Genomic DNA, 13225 nt, shown 5'->3' with positions numbered 1-13225 from the left:
GTACCCCTGTGGAGATTACGGCGTCGGTATTGCGATCGCCGGGATCCTGATGGGCAGTATTTTAAATGAATACCCACCATAACCCCCTGGCATTTGCAAAGTGGGTCCTCTGCTTTTGGTGCAGGCTTTTCACTGTCCAATTGAAGAGTAAATTTACCAGCTCTTACTAAAGCCGCTACATTAAATTTAGACTGAATTTCTTCCTCCTCTACAGGGGATTCAGTGGCAGAGAGATCTGCATTGTCAGTGTAGCCTGTGAGGGGGGGAATAGTCCGCTTAGTAGCTTTACTTGGTAAGGGTCCTTGGCCCTGTAGCATTTGTTGATAGGCAAGGCTGCAGGACTCTGCACCGAGGTAGAGAATTGTTAGGGTCTCCTGCCCTGTGCTGCCACGTCGTCATGGCAACCGGGAGACAAGTGCTAGTGGAGTAACCTGAGCGCAGCTGATACTCCGCTTCGGGTCTTTTGCTGTGCAGTGGTTATAGGCTCTGTGCACGGCAGGGGATCCGGTGCTGGTTTTTGTGCTCACAGTCTGTGAGGTCTGAGTGGGGCGTGGACAGCACCTGCTTTATAAGGCCTCTTTTCAGGGTAAGCAGATGCTGCTGAATCTTTGTTGGTTAGTCAGTTCATGAAAGTTAGCCAGTACTGTGTAGCTTTGTATTTGTTTGTTGCTTACTGCAAATAGGCCTGGGGATTTGGTATTACACTCTGCCAATCCGAACCTCCCCGAACTTCACCCATTTTACACGGTTCCGAGGCAGACTCGGATCCTCCCGCCTTGCTCGGTTAACCTGAGCGTGCCCGAACGTCATCATCCCGCTGTCAGATTCTCGCGAGATTCGTATTCTATATAAGGAGCCGTACGTCGCCGCCATTTTCACTTGTGCATTGGAGATGATAGGGAGAGGACGTGCAGCGTTCTCTCAGTCTTTGTGTTCAGTGTGCTGCAAATATCTGTGCTCAGTGTGCTGAAAATATCTACGTTCTCTGCCTGAAAAACGCTCCATATCTGTGCTGCATTGTAGCATATAGTAGAAGGACAGTGCAGAATTTTGCTGACCAGTGACCACCAGTATTATATAGCAGTACGGTACAGTAGTCCACTGCTCTACCTACCTCTGTGTCGTCAAGTATACTATCCATCCATACCTGTGGTGCATTTTAGTTGTGCGCAGTATATATAGGATAGTGCAGAATTATGCTGACCACCAGTATATAATATATAGCAGTACAGTACAGTAGGCCACTGCTCTACCTACCTCTGTGTCGTCAAGTATACTATCCATCCATACCTGTGGTGCATTTTAGTTGTGCGCAGTATATATAGTAGGAGGACAGTGCAGAATTTTGATGACCACCAGTATATAATATATAGCAGTACGGTACAGTAGGCCACGGCTCTACCTACCTCTGTGTCGTCAAGTATACTATCCATCCATACCTGTGGTGCATTTTAGTTGTGCGCAGTATATATAGTAGGAGGACAGTGCAGAATTTTGCTGACCACCAGTATATAATATATAGCAGTACGGTACAGTAGTCCACTGCTCTACCTACCTCTGTGTCGTCAAGTATACTATCCATCCATACCTGTGGTGCATTTTAGTTGTGCGCAGTATATATAGTAGGAGGACAGTGCAGAATTTTGCTGACCACCAGTATATAATATATAGCAGTACGGTACAGTAGGCCACTGCTCTACCTACCTCTGTGTCGTCAAGTATACTATCCATCCATACCTGTGCTGCATTTTAGTTGTGCGCAGTATATAGTAGGAGGGGACAGTGCAGAATGTTGCTGTGACCACCAGTATATATATAGTAGTGTGGTACAGTAGTCCACTGCTCTACCTCTGTGTCGTCAAGCATACTACAAAAGTTCAGTAAAATGACCCAAAAATCAAAATTAAAAGCGTCTGATGAGAAGCATACACTTGCCAATATGCCATTTACGACACGGAGTGGCAAGGAACGGCTGAGGCCCTGGCCTATGGCCCTCATTTCGAGTTGTTCGCTCGCAAGGCGATTTTAGCAGAGTTACACACGCTAAGCCGCCGCCTACTGGGAGTGAATCTAAACTTCTTAAATGTGCGACCGATGTATGCGCAATATTGCGATCACAAACGAGTTAGCAGTTTTAGAGTAGCTTCAGACTTACTCTGCCTGTGCGATCAGTTCAGTGCTTTTCGGTCCCGGCTGACGTCATAAACACACCCAGCGTTCGCCCAAGCACTCCCACCGTTTCTCCGGACACGCCTGCGTTTTTTCTGGAAACGGTAGCGTTTCCATCCACACACCCCTAAAACGCCGTCCATCCGCCCAGTAACACCCATTTCCTGTCAATCACAATGCGATCGCCGGAGCGACGAAAAAGCCGTGAGTAAAAATACTTTCTTCTTTGTAAAGTTACTTGGCGCATGCGCAGTGCGAACATTACGCATGCGCACTAAGATAATTCTCACTGCGATGCGATGAAAATCTCCGAGCGAACAACTCGGAATGAGGGCCTATGTTCATGGCTTTTGGTTCAGATTCACATGAGGATGGAAGCACTCATCCTCTCGCTAGAAAACTGCAGTGCCACTCCTAGATGGGCCAGGTGTTTGTGTCGGCCACTTGGGTCGCTTAGCTTAGTCACACAGCTACCTCATTGCACCTCTTTTTTTCTTTGCATCATGTGCTGTTTGGGGACTATTTTTTAAATCTGCCATCCTGTCAGACACTGCAGTGCCACTCCTAGATGTGCCAGGTGTTTGTGTCGGCCACTTGGGTCGCTTAGCTTAGCCATCCAGCGACCTCGGTGCAAATTTTAGGACTAAAAATAATATTGTGAGGTGTTCAGAATAGACTGGAAATGAGTGGAAATTATGGTTATTGAGGTTAATAATACTATGGGATCAAAATGACCCCCAAATTCTATGACTTAAGCTGTTTTTGAGGTTTTTTTTGTAAAACACCCGAATCCAAAACACACCCAAATCCGACAAAAAATTTTCAGGGAGGGTTTGCCAAAACGCGTCTGAATCCAAAACACGGCCGCGGAACCGAATCCAAAACTAAAACACAAAACCCGAAAAATTTCCGGTGCACATCACTAGTATTTGATTGTATGTCCATGTCCATCTATATTTTGAAGTTCTATTCCATGCAACACTCCCATGTTTTGTATTGGTAAATTTCCGTGTTTGCAAACTTGGGCAAGAGCGGAACTTAGTAAATTTACCCTATAGAGTGCACCATATTCAACCCTTATCCAATTTGTCATTTTGGAGGGTAATATTAGGATATTTCCACAATAAAAACAATTAAAATATTTGCACAGATCGCTATAAAAAAAATTCTACTTGTTGATTATACTACAGGTTGAGTATCCCATATCCAAATATTCAGAAATATGGAATATTCCGATATACGGAATTTTTTGAGATAGTGAAACATTTGTTTTCTGATGGCTCAATGTACACAAACTTTGTTTAATACACAAAGTTATTTAAAATATTGTATTAAATGACCTTCAGGCTGTGTGTATAAGGTGTATATGAAACATAAATGCATTCTGTGCTAAGACTTGGGTCCATCACCATGATATCTAATTATGGTATGCAATTATTCCAAAACACGGAAGCATCCAATTTCCAAAATACTTCTGGTCCCAAGCATTTTGGGTAAGGGATACTCAACCTGTATTACAACACTATTGATATTGCTTTTTAAAGTAAGTAATGTTTAAGGATAAAAAGTTCCTTTAATCTGCAAAGGTAGTCTTACCACGTAAAATAAAAAACAAACATTTTAATAACAAAAAAACCATACTAGTAATTTAAGGTAGGGTGCTTAACTTGAAGATTTTGAGTACATTTGTATCTATAAATTAATATTTAAAGGTTGTTTTTCCATACATAGATTTATTATATATTGACAGCCTTTTGTAGTGCAAAAAGGGATAAATAATCAAAAACTTACGCTCAGTCTGTGGTCCACGGAATGATGTTTGGGCTGAAAAAAAGAAAACAAAGAAAAAATGAGGATACCGGTCATGTTTTTGATCATTCCATATTTAAGTCAGCAGGATTCTTCATTACCTTTACGACCTCTTATGTAGAGAACGAGGCCAACAATGATGAACACAGCTCCCAGAACGAATCCCACAATTCCAGTCACCTTTTTGTTTCTGATGGATTCTGAAATCTCCGGCTCTAAATCAGGGGAAAATAAGAGTAGAAGAATAATTATTCAGTGGGAGAAAACATCAAATTTCCACTTATTAGGCTACAAGAAACTTTTCCTTCAAATATTCTTATTAATGAAAATCTTGGAGGGCGGTTTTCACATATGAAACTCAAGATTTGACCTCAGGCAGCAGGGTTTGGACAATAAAGTGCACAGACTCTGTCTAAGCCATCACAGGTCCTGCTCTTGCCAAATTATCCAGTTGCCTCCTGCTCTCCCGCATGCTAGCTCCCTGCTACTGCGCTTTTCTGATTGATTCCATGTAAATGTATCTCTTTGCTTATGGATTCAGTTCCGTGGATCTGATGTCGTGGCCCTGACACCTAGATTTTCCTGATCATCCATCTGGATCACCCCTGTAGTATACCTACTGCAGAACTTGTACCAGTCTCTTGCTTGTCTGACCTCCCATGCTCCAGGTCTGCACTTATACTGTACCCAGAACCAGATTAAGACCTCACAGTGCCCTAAATGGGTGTACACACGGGGCAATTTTTTCCTCTTTTCTAAGCAATCTGCCTAGATTGCTTAGAAATTAAGCACAAATCGCTCCGTGTGCATGCCCCATAGCAATGACGATGCGCGGCCCGAGCGTCTCAGATCTTGTGTGCATGCAGTCAAAATCTAGTCAGATCGCTTAGCAAGTGAGTTCAAATTGCTCCGTGTGTATAGAATGAGTGATTACGATATAAGTCACCCGAGCCACTCCCCTGCCTTAAAATAACCTTTTTTTTTTTTAGCTTAGCACAAATCACTTGGCACACAAGGCTACGCGTGTATGGGCGATCTAGACATCGTGAAGTTCAAGGAAAATCGCCTACCCTAAACCGCTTAGCACAAATCTCAACGTGTGTATGCCCCTAAAGCAAGATACTGATTTTGGAGTTCCAACATTGATCTGTTCATACAATGGCTACCTTCTGTAGACAAACTGGAGCTGGAAAATATCTTACAAAAAAATATACATTATGGTAAGAACTTACCGTTGATAACGGAATTTCTACTATTTTCTCCTATGTCCACAGGTATCCACAGGATAACATTGGGATATGCCGAAGCGACAGCGGAAATGGCACCAAATAGTCACGAGCATTCTGGCCTCCCATGATGCATCGGGGCTCCTACATATAATCCCACCCACTGACTCAGTCAAATCAGTTGTTTTCACAGCAATCTAGGCAGGAGCATCATGTAGAAACCTATTCAGGCGATAAGAACACACATGCACACCCTTCCATACAAGAGGGAAGAGGTTTAGTGATTGTAAAGAACATCAAATCAGGTGCGTCAGGGTGGGATCCCTGTGGATACCTGTGGACATAGGAGAAATTCCTTTATCAACGGTAAGTTCTTACCATAACATATATTTCTCAGGCTGGGTCCACAGGTTATCCACAGGATAACATTGGGACTCCCAAAGCCATTTTTAGTGGTGGGGATGCTCCTGTATAACCTTTCGCCCGAATTCCGCGTCATGAGAGGCAAAAGTAGCCAAGGCATAATGTCTAATGTATGTGTTAAGGGAAGACCATACGGCTGCCTTACATATCTGTTCTGCTGAAGCAGCATGTTGTGCTGCCCATGAAGGACCTACCTTACGTGTAGAGTGCGCAGAGACATTAGCCGGAGCAGGCAGATCAGCACGAGAATATGCTTCTGAAATTACCATTCCGTTCCATCTTGCCAGCGTCTGTTTACTAGCAGGCCATTCTCTTTTGTGATATCCGTAGAGAATGAAGAGAGAATCTGTCTTTCTGATGGCACTAGTACGATCTATGTAGATTCTTAATGCACGGCCCACGTCCAGCGACGCTTCTCCCGCAGAAAGTCCCGATACCTGAAAAGCCGAGACTACAATCTCTTCGTTAAGGTGAAACTTTGAGACCACCTTCGGAAGATACCCAGATCTAGTTCTGAGAACTGCCTTATCTGGATAAAAGATCAGAAAAGGAGACTTATACGACAGTGCTCCTAAATCTGACACTCTTCTAGCTGACGCCATCGTCAGTAGAAAGAGAACTTTACCCGTCAACCATTTAAGATCTGCTGTCTTAAGTGGTTCAAACAGAGCCCCCTGAAGGATTTTAAGAACCAGATTCAAATCACAGGGAACTGCAGGAGGAACAAACGGAGGTTGAATGTGCAACATTCCCTGAAAGAAAAATAAGATTTTACTCACCGGTAAATCTATTTCTCGTAGTCCGTAGTGGATGCTGGGAACTCCGAAAGGACCAGGGGGAATAGCGGGCTCCGAAGGAGGCTGGGCACTCTAAGAAAGAAATATGACTACCTGGTGTGCACTGGCTCCTCCCACTATGACCCTCCTCCAAGCCTCAGTTAGGATACTGTGCCCGGACGAGCTGCCACAATAAGGAAGGATTTTGAATCCCGGGTAAGACTCATACCAGCCACACCAATCACACCGTACAACTCGTGATACTATATCCAGTTTGACAGTATGAAAACAACTGAGCCTCTCAACAGATGGCTCAACAGTAACCCTTTTGTTAACAATAACTATGTACAAGTATTGCAGACAATCCGCACTTGGGATGGGCGCCCAGCATCCACTACGGACTACGAGAAATAGATTTACCGGTGAGTAAAATCTTATTTTCTCTGACGTCCTAGTGGATGCTGGGAACTCCGAAAGGACCATGGGGATTATACCAAAGCTCCCAAACGGGCGGGAGAGTGCGGATGACTCTGCAGCACCGAATGAGAGAACTCCAGGTCCTCCTCAGCCAGGGTATCAAATTTGTAGAATTTAGCAAACGTGTTTGCCCCTGACCAAGTAGCTGCTCGGCAAAGTTGTAAAGCCGAGACCCCTCGGGCAGCCGCCCAAGATGAGCCCACCTTCCTTGTGGAATGGGCATTTACAGATTTAGGCTGTGGCAAGCCTGCCACAGAATGTGCAAGCTGAATTGTACTACAAATCCAACGAGCAATAGTCTGCTTAGAAGCAGGAGCACCCAGCTTGTTGGGTGCATACAGAATAAACAGAGAGTCAGACATATATTTTCAGGGCCCTGACAACGTCTAGCAACTTGGAGTCCTCCAAGTCCCTAGTAGCCACAGGCACCACAATAGGCTGGTTCAGGTGAAACGCTGACACCACCTTAGGGAGAAATTGTGGACGAGTCCTCAATTCTGCCCTATCCATATGGAAAATCAGATAAGGACTTTTATATGATAAAGCCGCCAATTCTGATACTCGCCTGGCCGAAGCCAAGGCCAATAACATGACCACTTTCCACGTGAGATATTTCAGATCCACGGTTTTTAGTGGCTCAAACCAATGTGATTTTAAGAAACTCAACACCACGTTGAGATTCCAAGGTGCCACAGGAGGCACAAATGGGGGCTGAATATGCAGCACTCCTTTTACAAATGTCTGAACTTCAGGTACTGAAGCTAGTTCTTTTTGAAAGAAAATCGACAGAGCCGAGATCTGTACTTTAATGGAGCCCAGTTTCAGGCCCATATTCACTCCTGCTTGCAGGAAATGCAGAAATCGACCTAGTTGAAATTCCTCTGTTGGGGCCTTTTTGGCCTCACACCATGCAACATATTTTCACCATATGCGGTGATAATGTTTTGCCGTAACATCTTTCCTGGCTTTAATAAGCGTAGACTTCCTCCGGAATGCCCTTCTTCTTTAGGATCCGGCGTTCAACCGCCATGCCGTCAAATGCAGCCGCGGTAAGTCTTGGAACAGACAGGGTCCCTGCTGTAGCAGGTCTCGACTGAGTGGCAGAGGCCACGGGTCCTCTGATAGCATCTCTTGAAGTTCCGGGTACCACGCTCGTCTTGGCCAATCCGGAACCACGAGAATTGTTCTTACTCCTCGCTTTCTTATTATTCTCAATACCTTTGGTATGAGAGGCAGAGGAGGGAACACATAAACTGACTTGTACACCCACGGTGTCACTAGAGCGTCCACAGCTATCGTCTGAGGGTCTCTTGACCTGGCGCAGTAACTCTAGTTTTTTGTTTAGGCGGGACGCCATCATGTCCACCTGTGGCCGATCCCACTGATTCACAATCATCTGGAAGACCTCTGGATGAAGTCCCCACTCTCTGGGGTGGAGGTCGTGCCTGCTGAGGAAGTCTGCTTCCCAGTTGTCCACTCCCGGAATGAACACTGCTGACAGTGCTAGTACATGATTTTCCGCCCATCAGAGAATTCTTGTGGCTTCTGCCATTGCCATCCTGCTTCTTGTGCCGCCCTGTCGATTTACATGGGCGACTGCCGTGATGTTGTCTGACTGAATCAGCACCGGCTGGTGTAGGAGCAGGGATTTTGCTTGACTTAGGGCATTGTAAATGGCCCTTAGTTCCAGAATATTTATGTGTAGGGAAGTCTCCTGACTTGACCACAGTCCTTGGAAGTTTTTTCCCTGTGTGACTGCTCCCCAGCCTCGAAAGCTGGCATCCGTGGTCACCAGGACCCAGTCCTGTATGCCGAATCTGCGGCCCTCTAGAAGATGAGCACTTTGCAGCCACCACAGCAGAGACACCCTGGTCCTTGGAGACAGGGTTATTAAGCGATGCATCTGAAGATGCGGTCCGGACCATTTGTCCAACAGGTCCCACTGAAAGATTCTGGCATGGAACCTGCTGAAGGCAATTGCTTCGTAAGAAGCTACCATCTTTCCCAGGAATCGCGTGCAGTGATGCACCGATACCTGTTTTGGTTTCAGGAGGTCTCTGACTAGAGATGACAACTCCTTGGCCTTCTCTTCCGGGAGAAACACTTTTTTTTTTGGACTGTATCCAGAATCATACCCAGGAACAGTAGACGTGTCGTCGGAAACAGCTGTGACTTTGGGATATTTAGAATCCAGCCGTGCTGTCGTAGCACCTCCTGAGCTAGTGCTACTCCCACCAACAACTGTTCCTTGGACCTCGCCTTTAGTAGGAGATCGTCCAAGTACGGGATAATTAAAACTCCCTTTTTTCGAAGGAGTATCATCATTTCCGCCATAACCTTGGTAAATACCCTCGGTGCCGTGGACAGTCCAAACGGCAGCGTCTGGAATTGGTAATGGCAATCCTGTACCACAAATCTGAGGTACTCCTGGTGAGGATGGTAAATGGGGACATGCAGGTAAGCTTCCTTGATGTCCAGAGATACCATGTAATCCCCCTCGTCCAGGCTTGCAATAACCGCCCTGAGCGATTCCATCTTGAACTTGAATTTTTTTATGTATGTGTTCAAGGATTTCAAATTTAAAATGGGTCTCACCGAACCGTCCGGTTTCGGTACAACAAATAGTGTGGAATAGTAGCCCCGGCCTTGTTGAAGTAGGGGTACCTTGATTATCACCTGCTGGGAATACAGCTTGTGAATTGCCGCTAGCACCGCCTCCCTGTCTGAAGGGGCAATCGGCAAGGCAGATTTTAGGAACCGGTGGGGTGGAGACGCCTCGAATTCCAGTTTGTACCCCTAAGATACTATTTGGAGGATCCAGGGGTCCACCTGTGAGCGAGCCCACTGATCGCTGACATTTTTGAGGCGGCCCCCCACCGTACCTGGCTCCGCCTGTGGCGCCCCACCGTCATGCGGCGGACTTGGAAGAAGACGCGGGGGAGGACTTTTGCTCCTGGGAACCTGCTGCTTGTTGCAGCCTTTTTCCCCTACCTCTGCCTCTGGACAGAAAAGACCCGCCTTTTCCACGCCTGTTTTTCTGGTTCTGAAAGGACTGAACCTGATAAAACGGGGCCTTCTTAGGCTGTGAGGGGACCTGGGGTAAAAATGCTGATTTCCCAGACGTTGCTGTGGAAACTAGGTCCGAGAGACCATCCCCAAATAATTCCTCACCCTTATAAGGCAAAACTTCCATGTGCCTTTTAGAATCTGCATCTCCTGTCCACTGACGAGTCCATAAGCCTCTCCTAGCAGCAATGGACAATGCACTTACTTTAGATGCCAGCCGGCAGATTTCCCTCTGTGCATCTCTCATATATAAGACTGAGTCTTTGATATGGTCTATGGTTAGCAGAATCGTGTCTCTGTCTAGTGTGTCAATATTTTCTGACAGGACATCCGACCACGCAGCGGCAGCACTGCACATCCACGCTGACGCAATAGCTGGTCTAAGTATAATGCCTGAGTGTGTATATACAGACTTCAGGATCGCCTCCTGCTTTGTATCAGCAGGTTCCTTAAGGGCGGCCGTATCCAAAGACGGTAGTGCCACCTTTTTTGACAAACGTGTGAGCGCTTTATCCACCCTAGGAGGTGTTTCCCAACGTGACCTATCCTCTGGCGGGAAAGGGAACTGTCAAAGTCAGAAAAATGTCTTAATGCACACTGCCATATTTGCACCGCACACTGGTCCGTGCTGCGCGTGCGTACGCTCTCCCGTGGAAGCGCATACTCGCAATAGCGTGCACACGCAGGCGCGGTATGCGCATTTACGGTAGAGTTTATGTGATCGTAGCGTGCGACTCATTCGTTACAAATGTTCACAATTAATGTAGTTTATAGATCATGGTCCCTTTGATAGTTTCTGTAAGTTTGGTTAAAGTACAATGTCCCAGAGCTGAGGAATCCCTCCTTATATCGTACGAAGGGTCTAACAGGAATCATACAGCAGTGTTTGGTACCCATCGGAAGAGTATTTAATTAGCAATATTCCGGTGTTGGTTTGGAGCGTATTAATCGCTTGTGCGAATAGTTATGGACATAAGAAGTTTATGTCCATTTCTATTAATTACACATACTCAGGTATGCGGCGGGAAACCCAGTTTCCCACCCACCTGAGCTGTTGGAAATCGTCACAGCCCACCTGTATGAATCACCCTATGACCTTTTGTTATGATACAGGGCCGAATTCCTTCGGCCAATGGACAATGGGATTGTAGGACCAGGAGATTGCATTGTGTGTGGGGCATAAATAGGCAGGCCGACCACATCCAGCTCTCACTCTCTCATCAACGGTTATCTGCTGATAACCGGGAGCTGGATATCGAGGCGCAGGCGATCATACCCTTTGTGCGTAAGTTTTCTCTCCGTTATCATTGTCTTTCTGCGAGCCAATTTCTCTCTCTCTCTCTCTCTCTCTCTCTCTATCTCTCTCCTCTTTTTCTCTTAAATACTTCATAGTAGTATTGTATTGTATTGCATTTAGGTCAGTGTAGTATTGTCTTTTTGTATTTATTGTTTAGTTCTGTGGTTAGGAAGTCTCTGTTATATTGTAGTGTATCATATGTACTGTTATCCCCTTTTACAAGTATATTAGACATAATACAGTTAATAGGCTTTGGAAACCTAAACCAGTATCAGTGTATTTACTATAGTGTTAAGTGTTCACTTGAGCGTCGGTGACGCTCAAACAGCTTTGTAGGTAGTCAGGTTACACAAGGTTGCATTTACACCCTGTACTCACATTAAGGTATTCTGTGTGTTTCATCGGTATAAGGTTTAATATCAAGGTATAGTGTTGTGAGCGTCTGCATCGCTGGTGACCTCCTCGTGGTCTCGAGCGTATGCTACGCCATAGCGAATCTTTCCCCTAGACATAACCAATAACGTGTCCTGTGATCACTGGGCCGTGAGCGAACGTGACGCTTGAGCGTCTCGCCTACGGCTGAGCGATCGTTACGCAAATAGCGTATCATTACGGTATTTCTTAAGTAAACAGCGTACAGTGTTCTTAGCTTCATAAGGGTTGTTTATACGACAAGGAATTTAGCATTGTCAATTGCGGGCTCGTCCGGTCCTTTTCACATCTGCACTAGGTAGATCAGCAGACATTATCCCTCCAGCAAAGGGTGGGAGGTTGTCTCGCAGTTGCTGACGGGATAAGCGTCTGCTTCGCTTAGGTAAAGAGTGCTGAAGGAATCCGGTAACCGGAAGTAAAGAACAAAACGCTTGTGTCTTTTAAAACTGTTTATTTTTCTTTTGTCTTGCGTACGCATACATTTATCTGCATTTCTTTTTCAAATTTCGTATATCACTATTCCTGTTTGCCAATTTTTATAGTTGATAGAAAGTGCTAAAAAGAGATTTGCTGTTATTTAAAAGTAGAGGTAATAGTTAAAGTATAGAACAAACACACGGTTTGTCTGAGATACAAGGCAGTCAGTGTGGATTGCGGTAGATGATCAGGGATCATTTACATTGATAAAAGTATATATATTGTGTTACGGTGGATCCTTTGCATTGCGTACACGTGTCGCTAACAAAGACTAGCGTACGCAATCCAAAAGGCAGACGCACGCAGCGTTCATTACGCAACGTAGCGTCTGGTTACGCCCACGTAGCCCAAGTCACGAAAAGTTGAATTAGCGCAAAGCGATAATTAGCGCAAAAGCGATAAGTAACGCACAGCGGTAGATAACGCGAAGCGGTAAATAACGCAAATCTATTTTTGGAAAAATCTGAAATTTAGTTTAACAGATCCTGCTCCTAATTGGTAACACTCTTGGCCTGAAGACAATTTCTGCGCAGAAATAGATATAGAAACAAAAGTGTACTTGTGTTGAGTGAGTGTGTTTTGTATACAAAAGTTTATATAACTTTAAGGTGGAACCAAAAGGAAAGCCGGGTACTCGTCAAGGGACATACGTGTAAGTGACATATACGGTGGCCAGGGAGGCATCCCTGGTTAAATAATATTTGAGCATTAGAGTATAGCGGACCATAAGGTAACAAGACCAGGAGGTCATAAGGAACAAGACCAGGAGGTCGTAAGGTAAAAGGTCCGCTATAAAAGTCCAGTGGCACAACGCCTGGGGTGTTGGTGCAGAACCCATATAGGCCATAAGCTCTTGCTGAAGGAATCGCGGCCGGAAACATCGATTCCATTGGTCTTTCAGTACATGACAAGTAGTGCTCGTGTACTGAACGATTGGACCGCACGTAATTGTGTGCAGTAGTTAGTAATCTGACCTAATACCATTAGAGTAAAGTGGTCACAAACGCTATTTGTACATTCTGACGTGATTTGTGTAATTTTTTATTTTTGGAAGGGAAGTTCGCTGGTCACTC

At 45.3% G+C, this 13225-nt stretch overlaps 1 protein-coding gene across 1 annotated transcript in view; it reads right to left on the bottom strand.

The window, feature by feature from the left end:
* The window catches only part of LOC134949572 (H-2 class II histocompatibility antigen, E-S beta chain-like), a 195317-nt gene that overhangs the window by 19602 nt on the left and 162490 nt on the right, over window positions 1-13225 (bottom strand). The window contains exons 4-5 of the mRNA XM_063938230.1: window positions 4080-4193; window positions 3961-3993 (exon numbers count right to left, since the gene is read on the bottom strand). Of these exons, the coding sequence (XP_063794300.1) occupies window positions 3961-3993; window positions 4080-4193 (147 nt within the window). The remainder of the gene's footprint in view (window positions 1-3960; window positions 3994-4079; window positions 4194-13225) is intronic.

This window comes from Pseudophryne corroboree, chromosome 8 (genome assembly GCF_028390025.1).
Source record: "Pseudophryne corroboree isolate aPseCor3 chromosome 8, aPseCor3.hap2, whole genome shotgun sequence".
Taxonomy (NCBI): Eukaryota; Metazoa; Chordata; class Amphibia; order Anura; family Myobatrachidae; genus Pseudophryne; species Pseudophryne corroboree.
The sequence above is the reverse complement of the archived record's forward strand: the minus strand, read 5'-3'. Positions and strand labels throughout refer to the sequence as shown.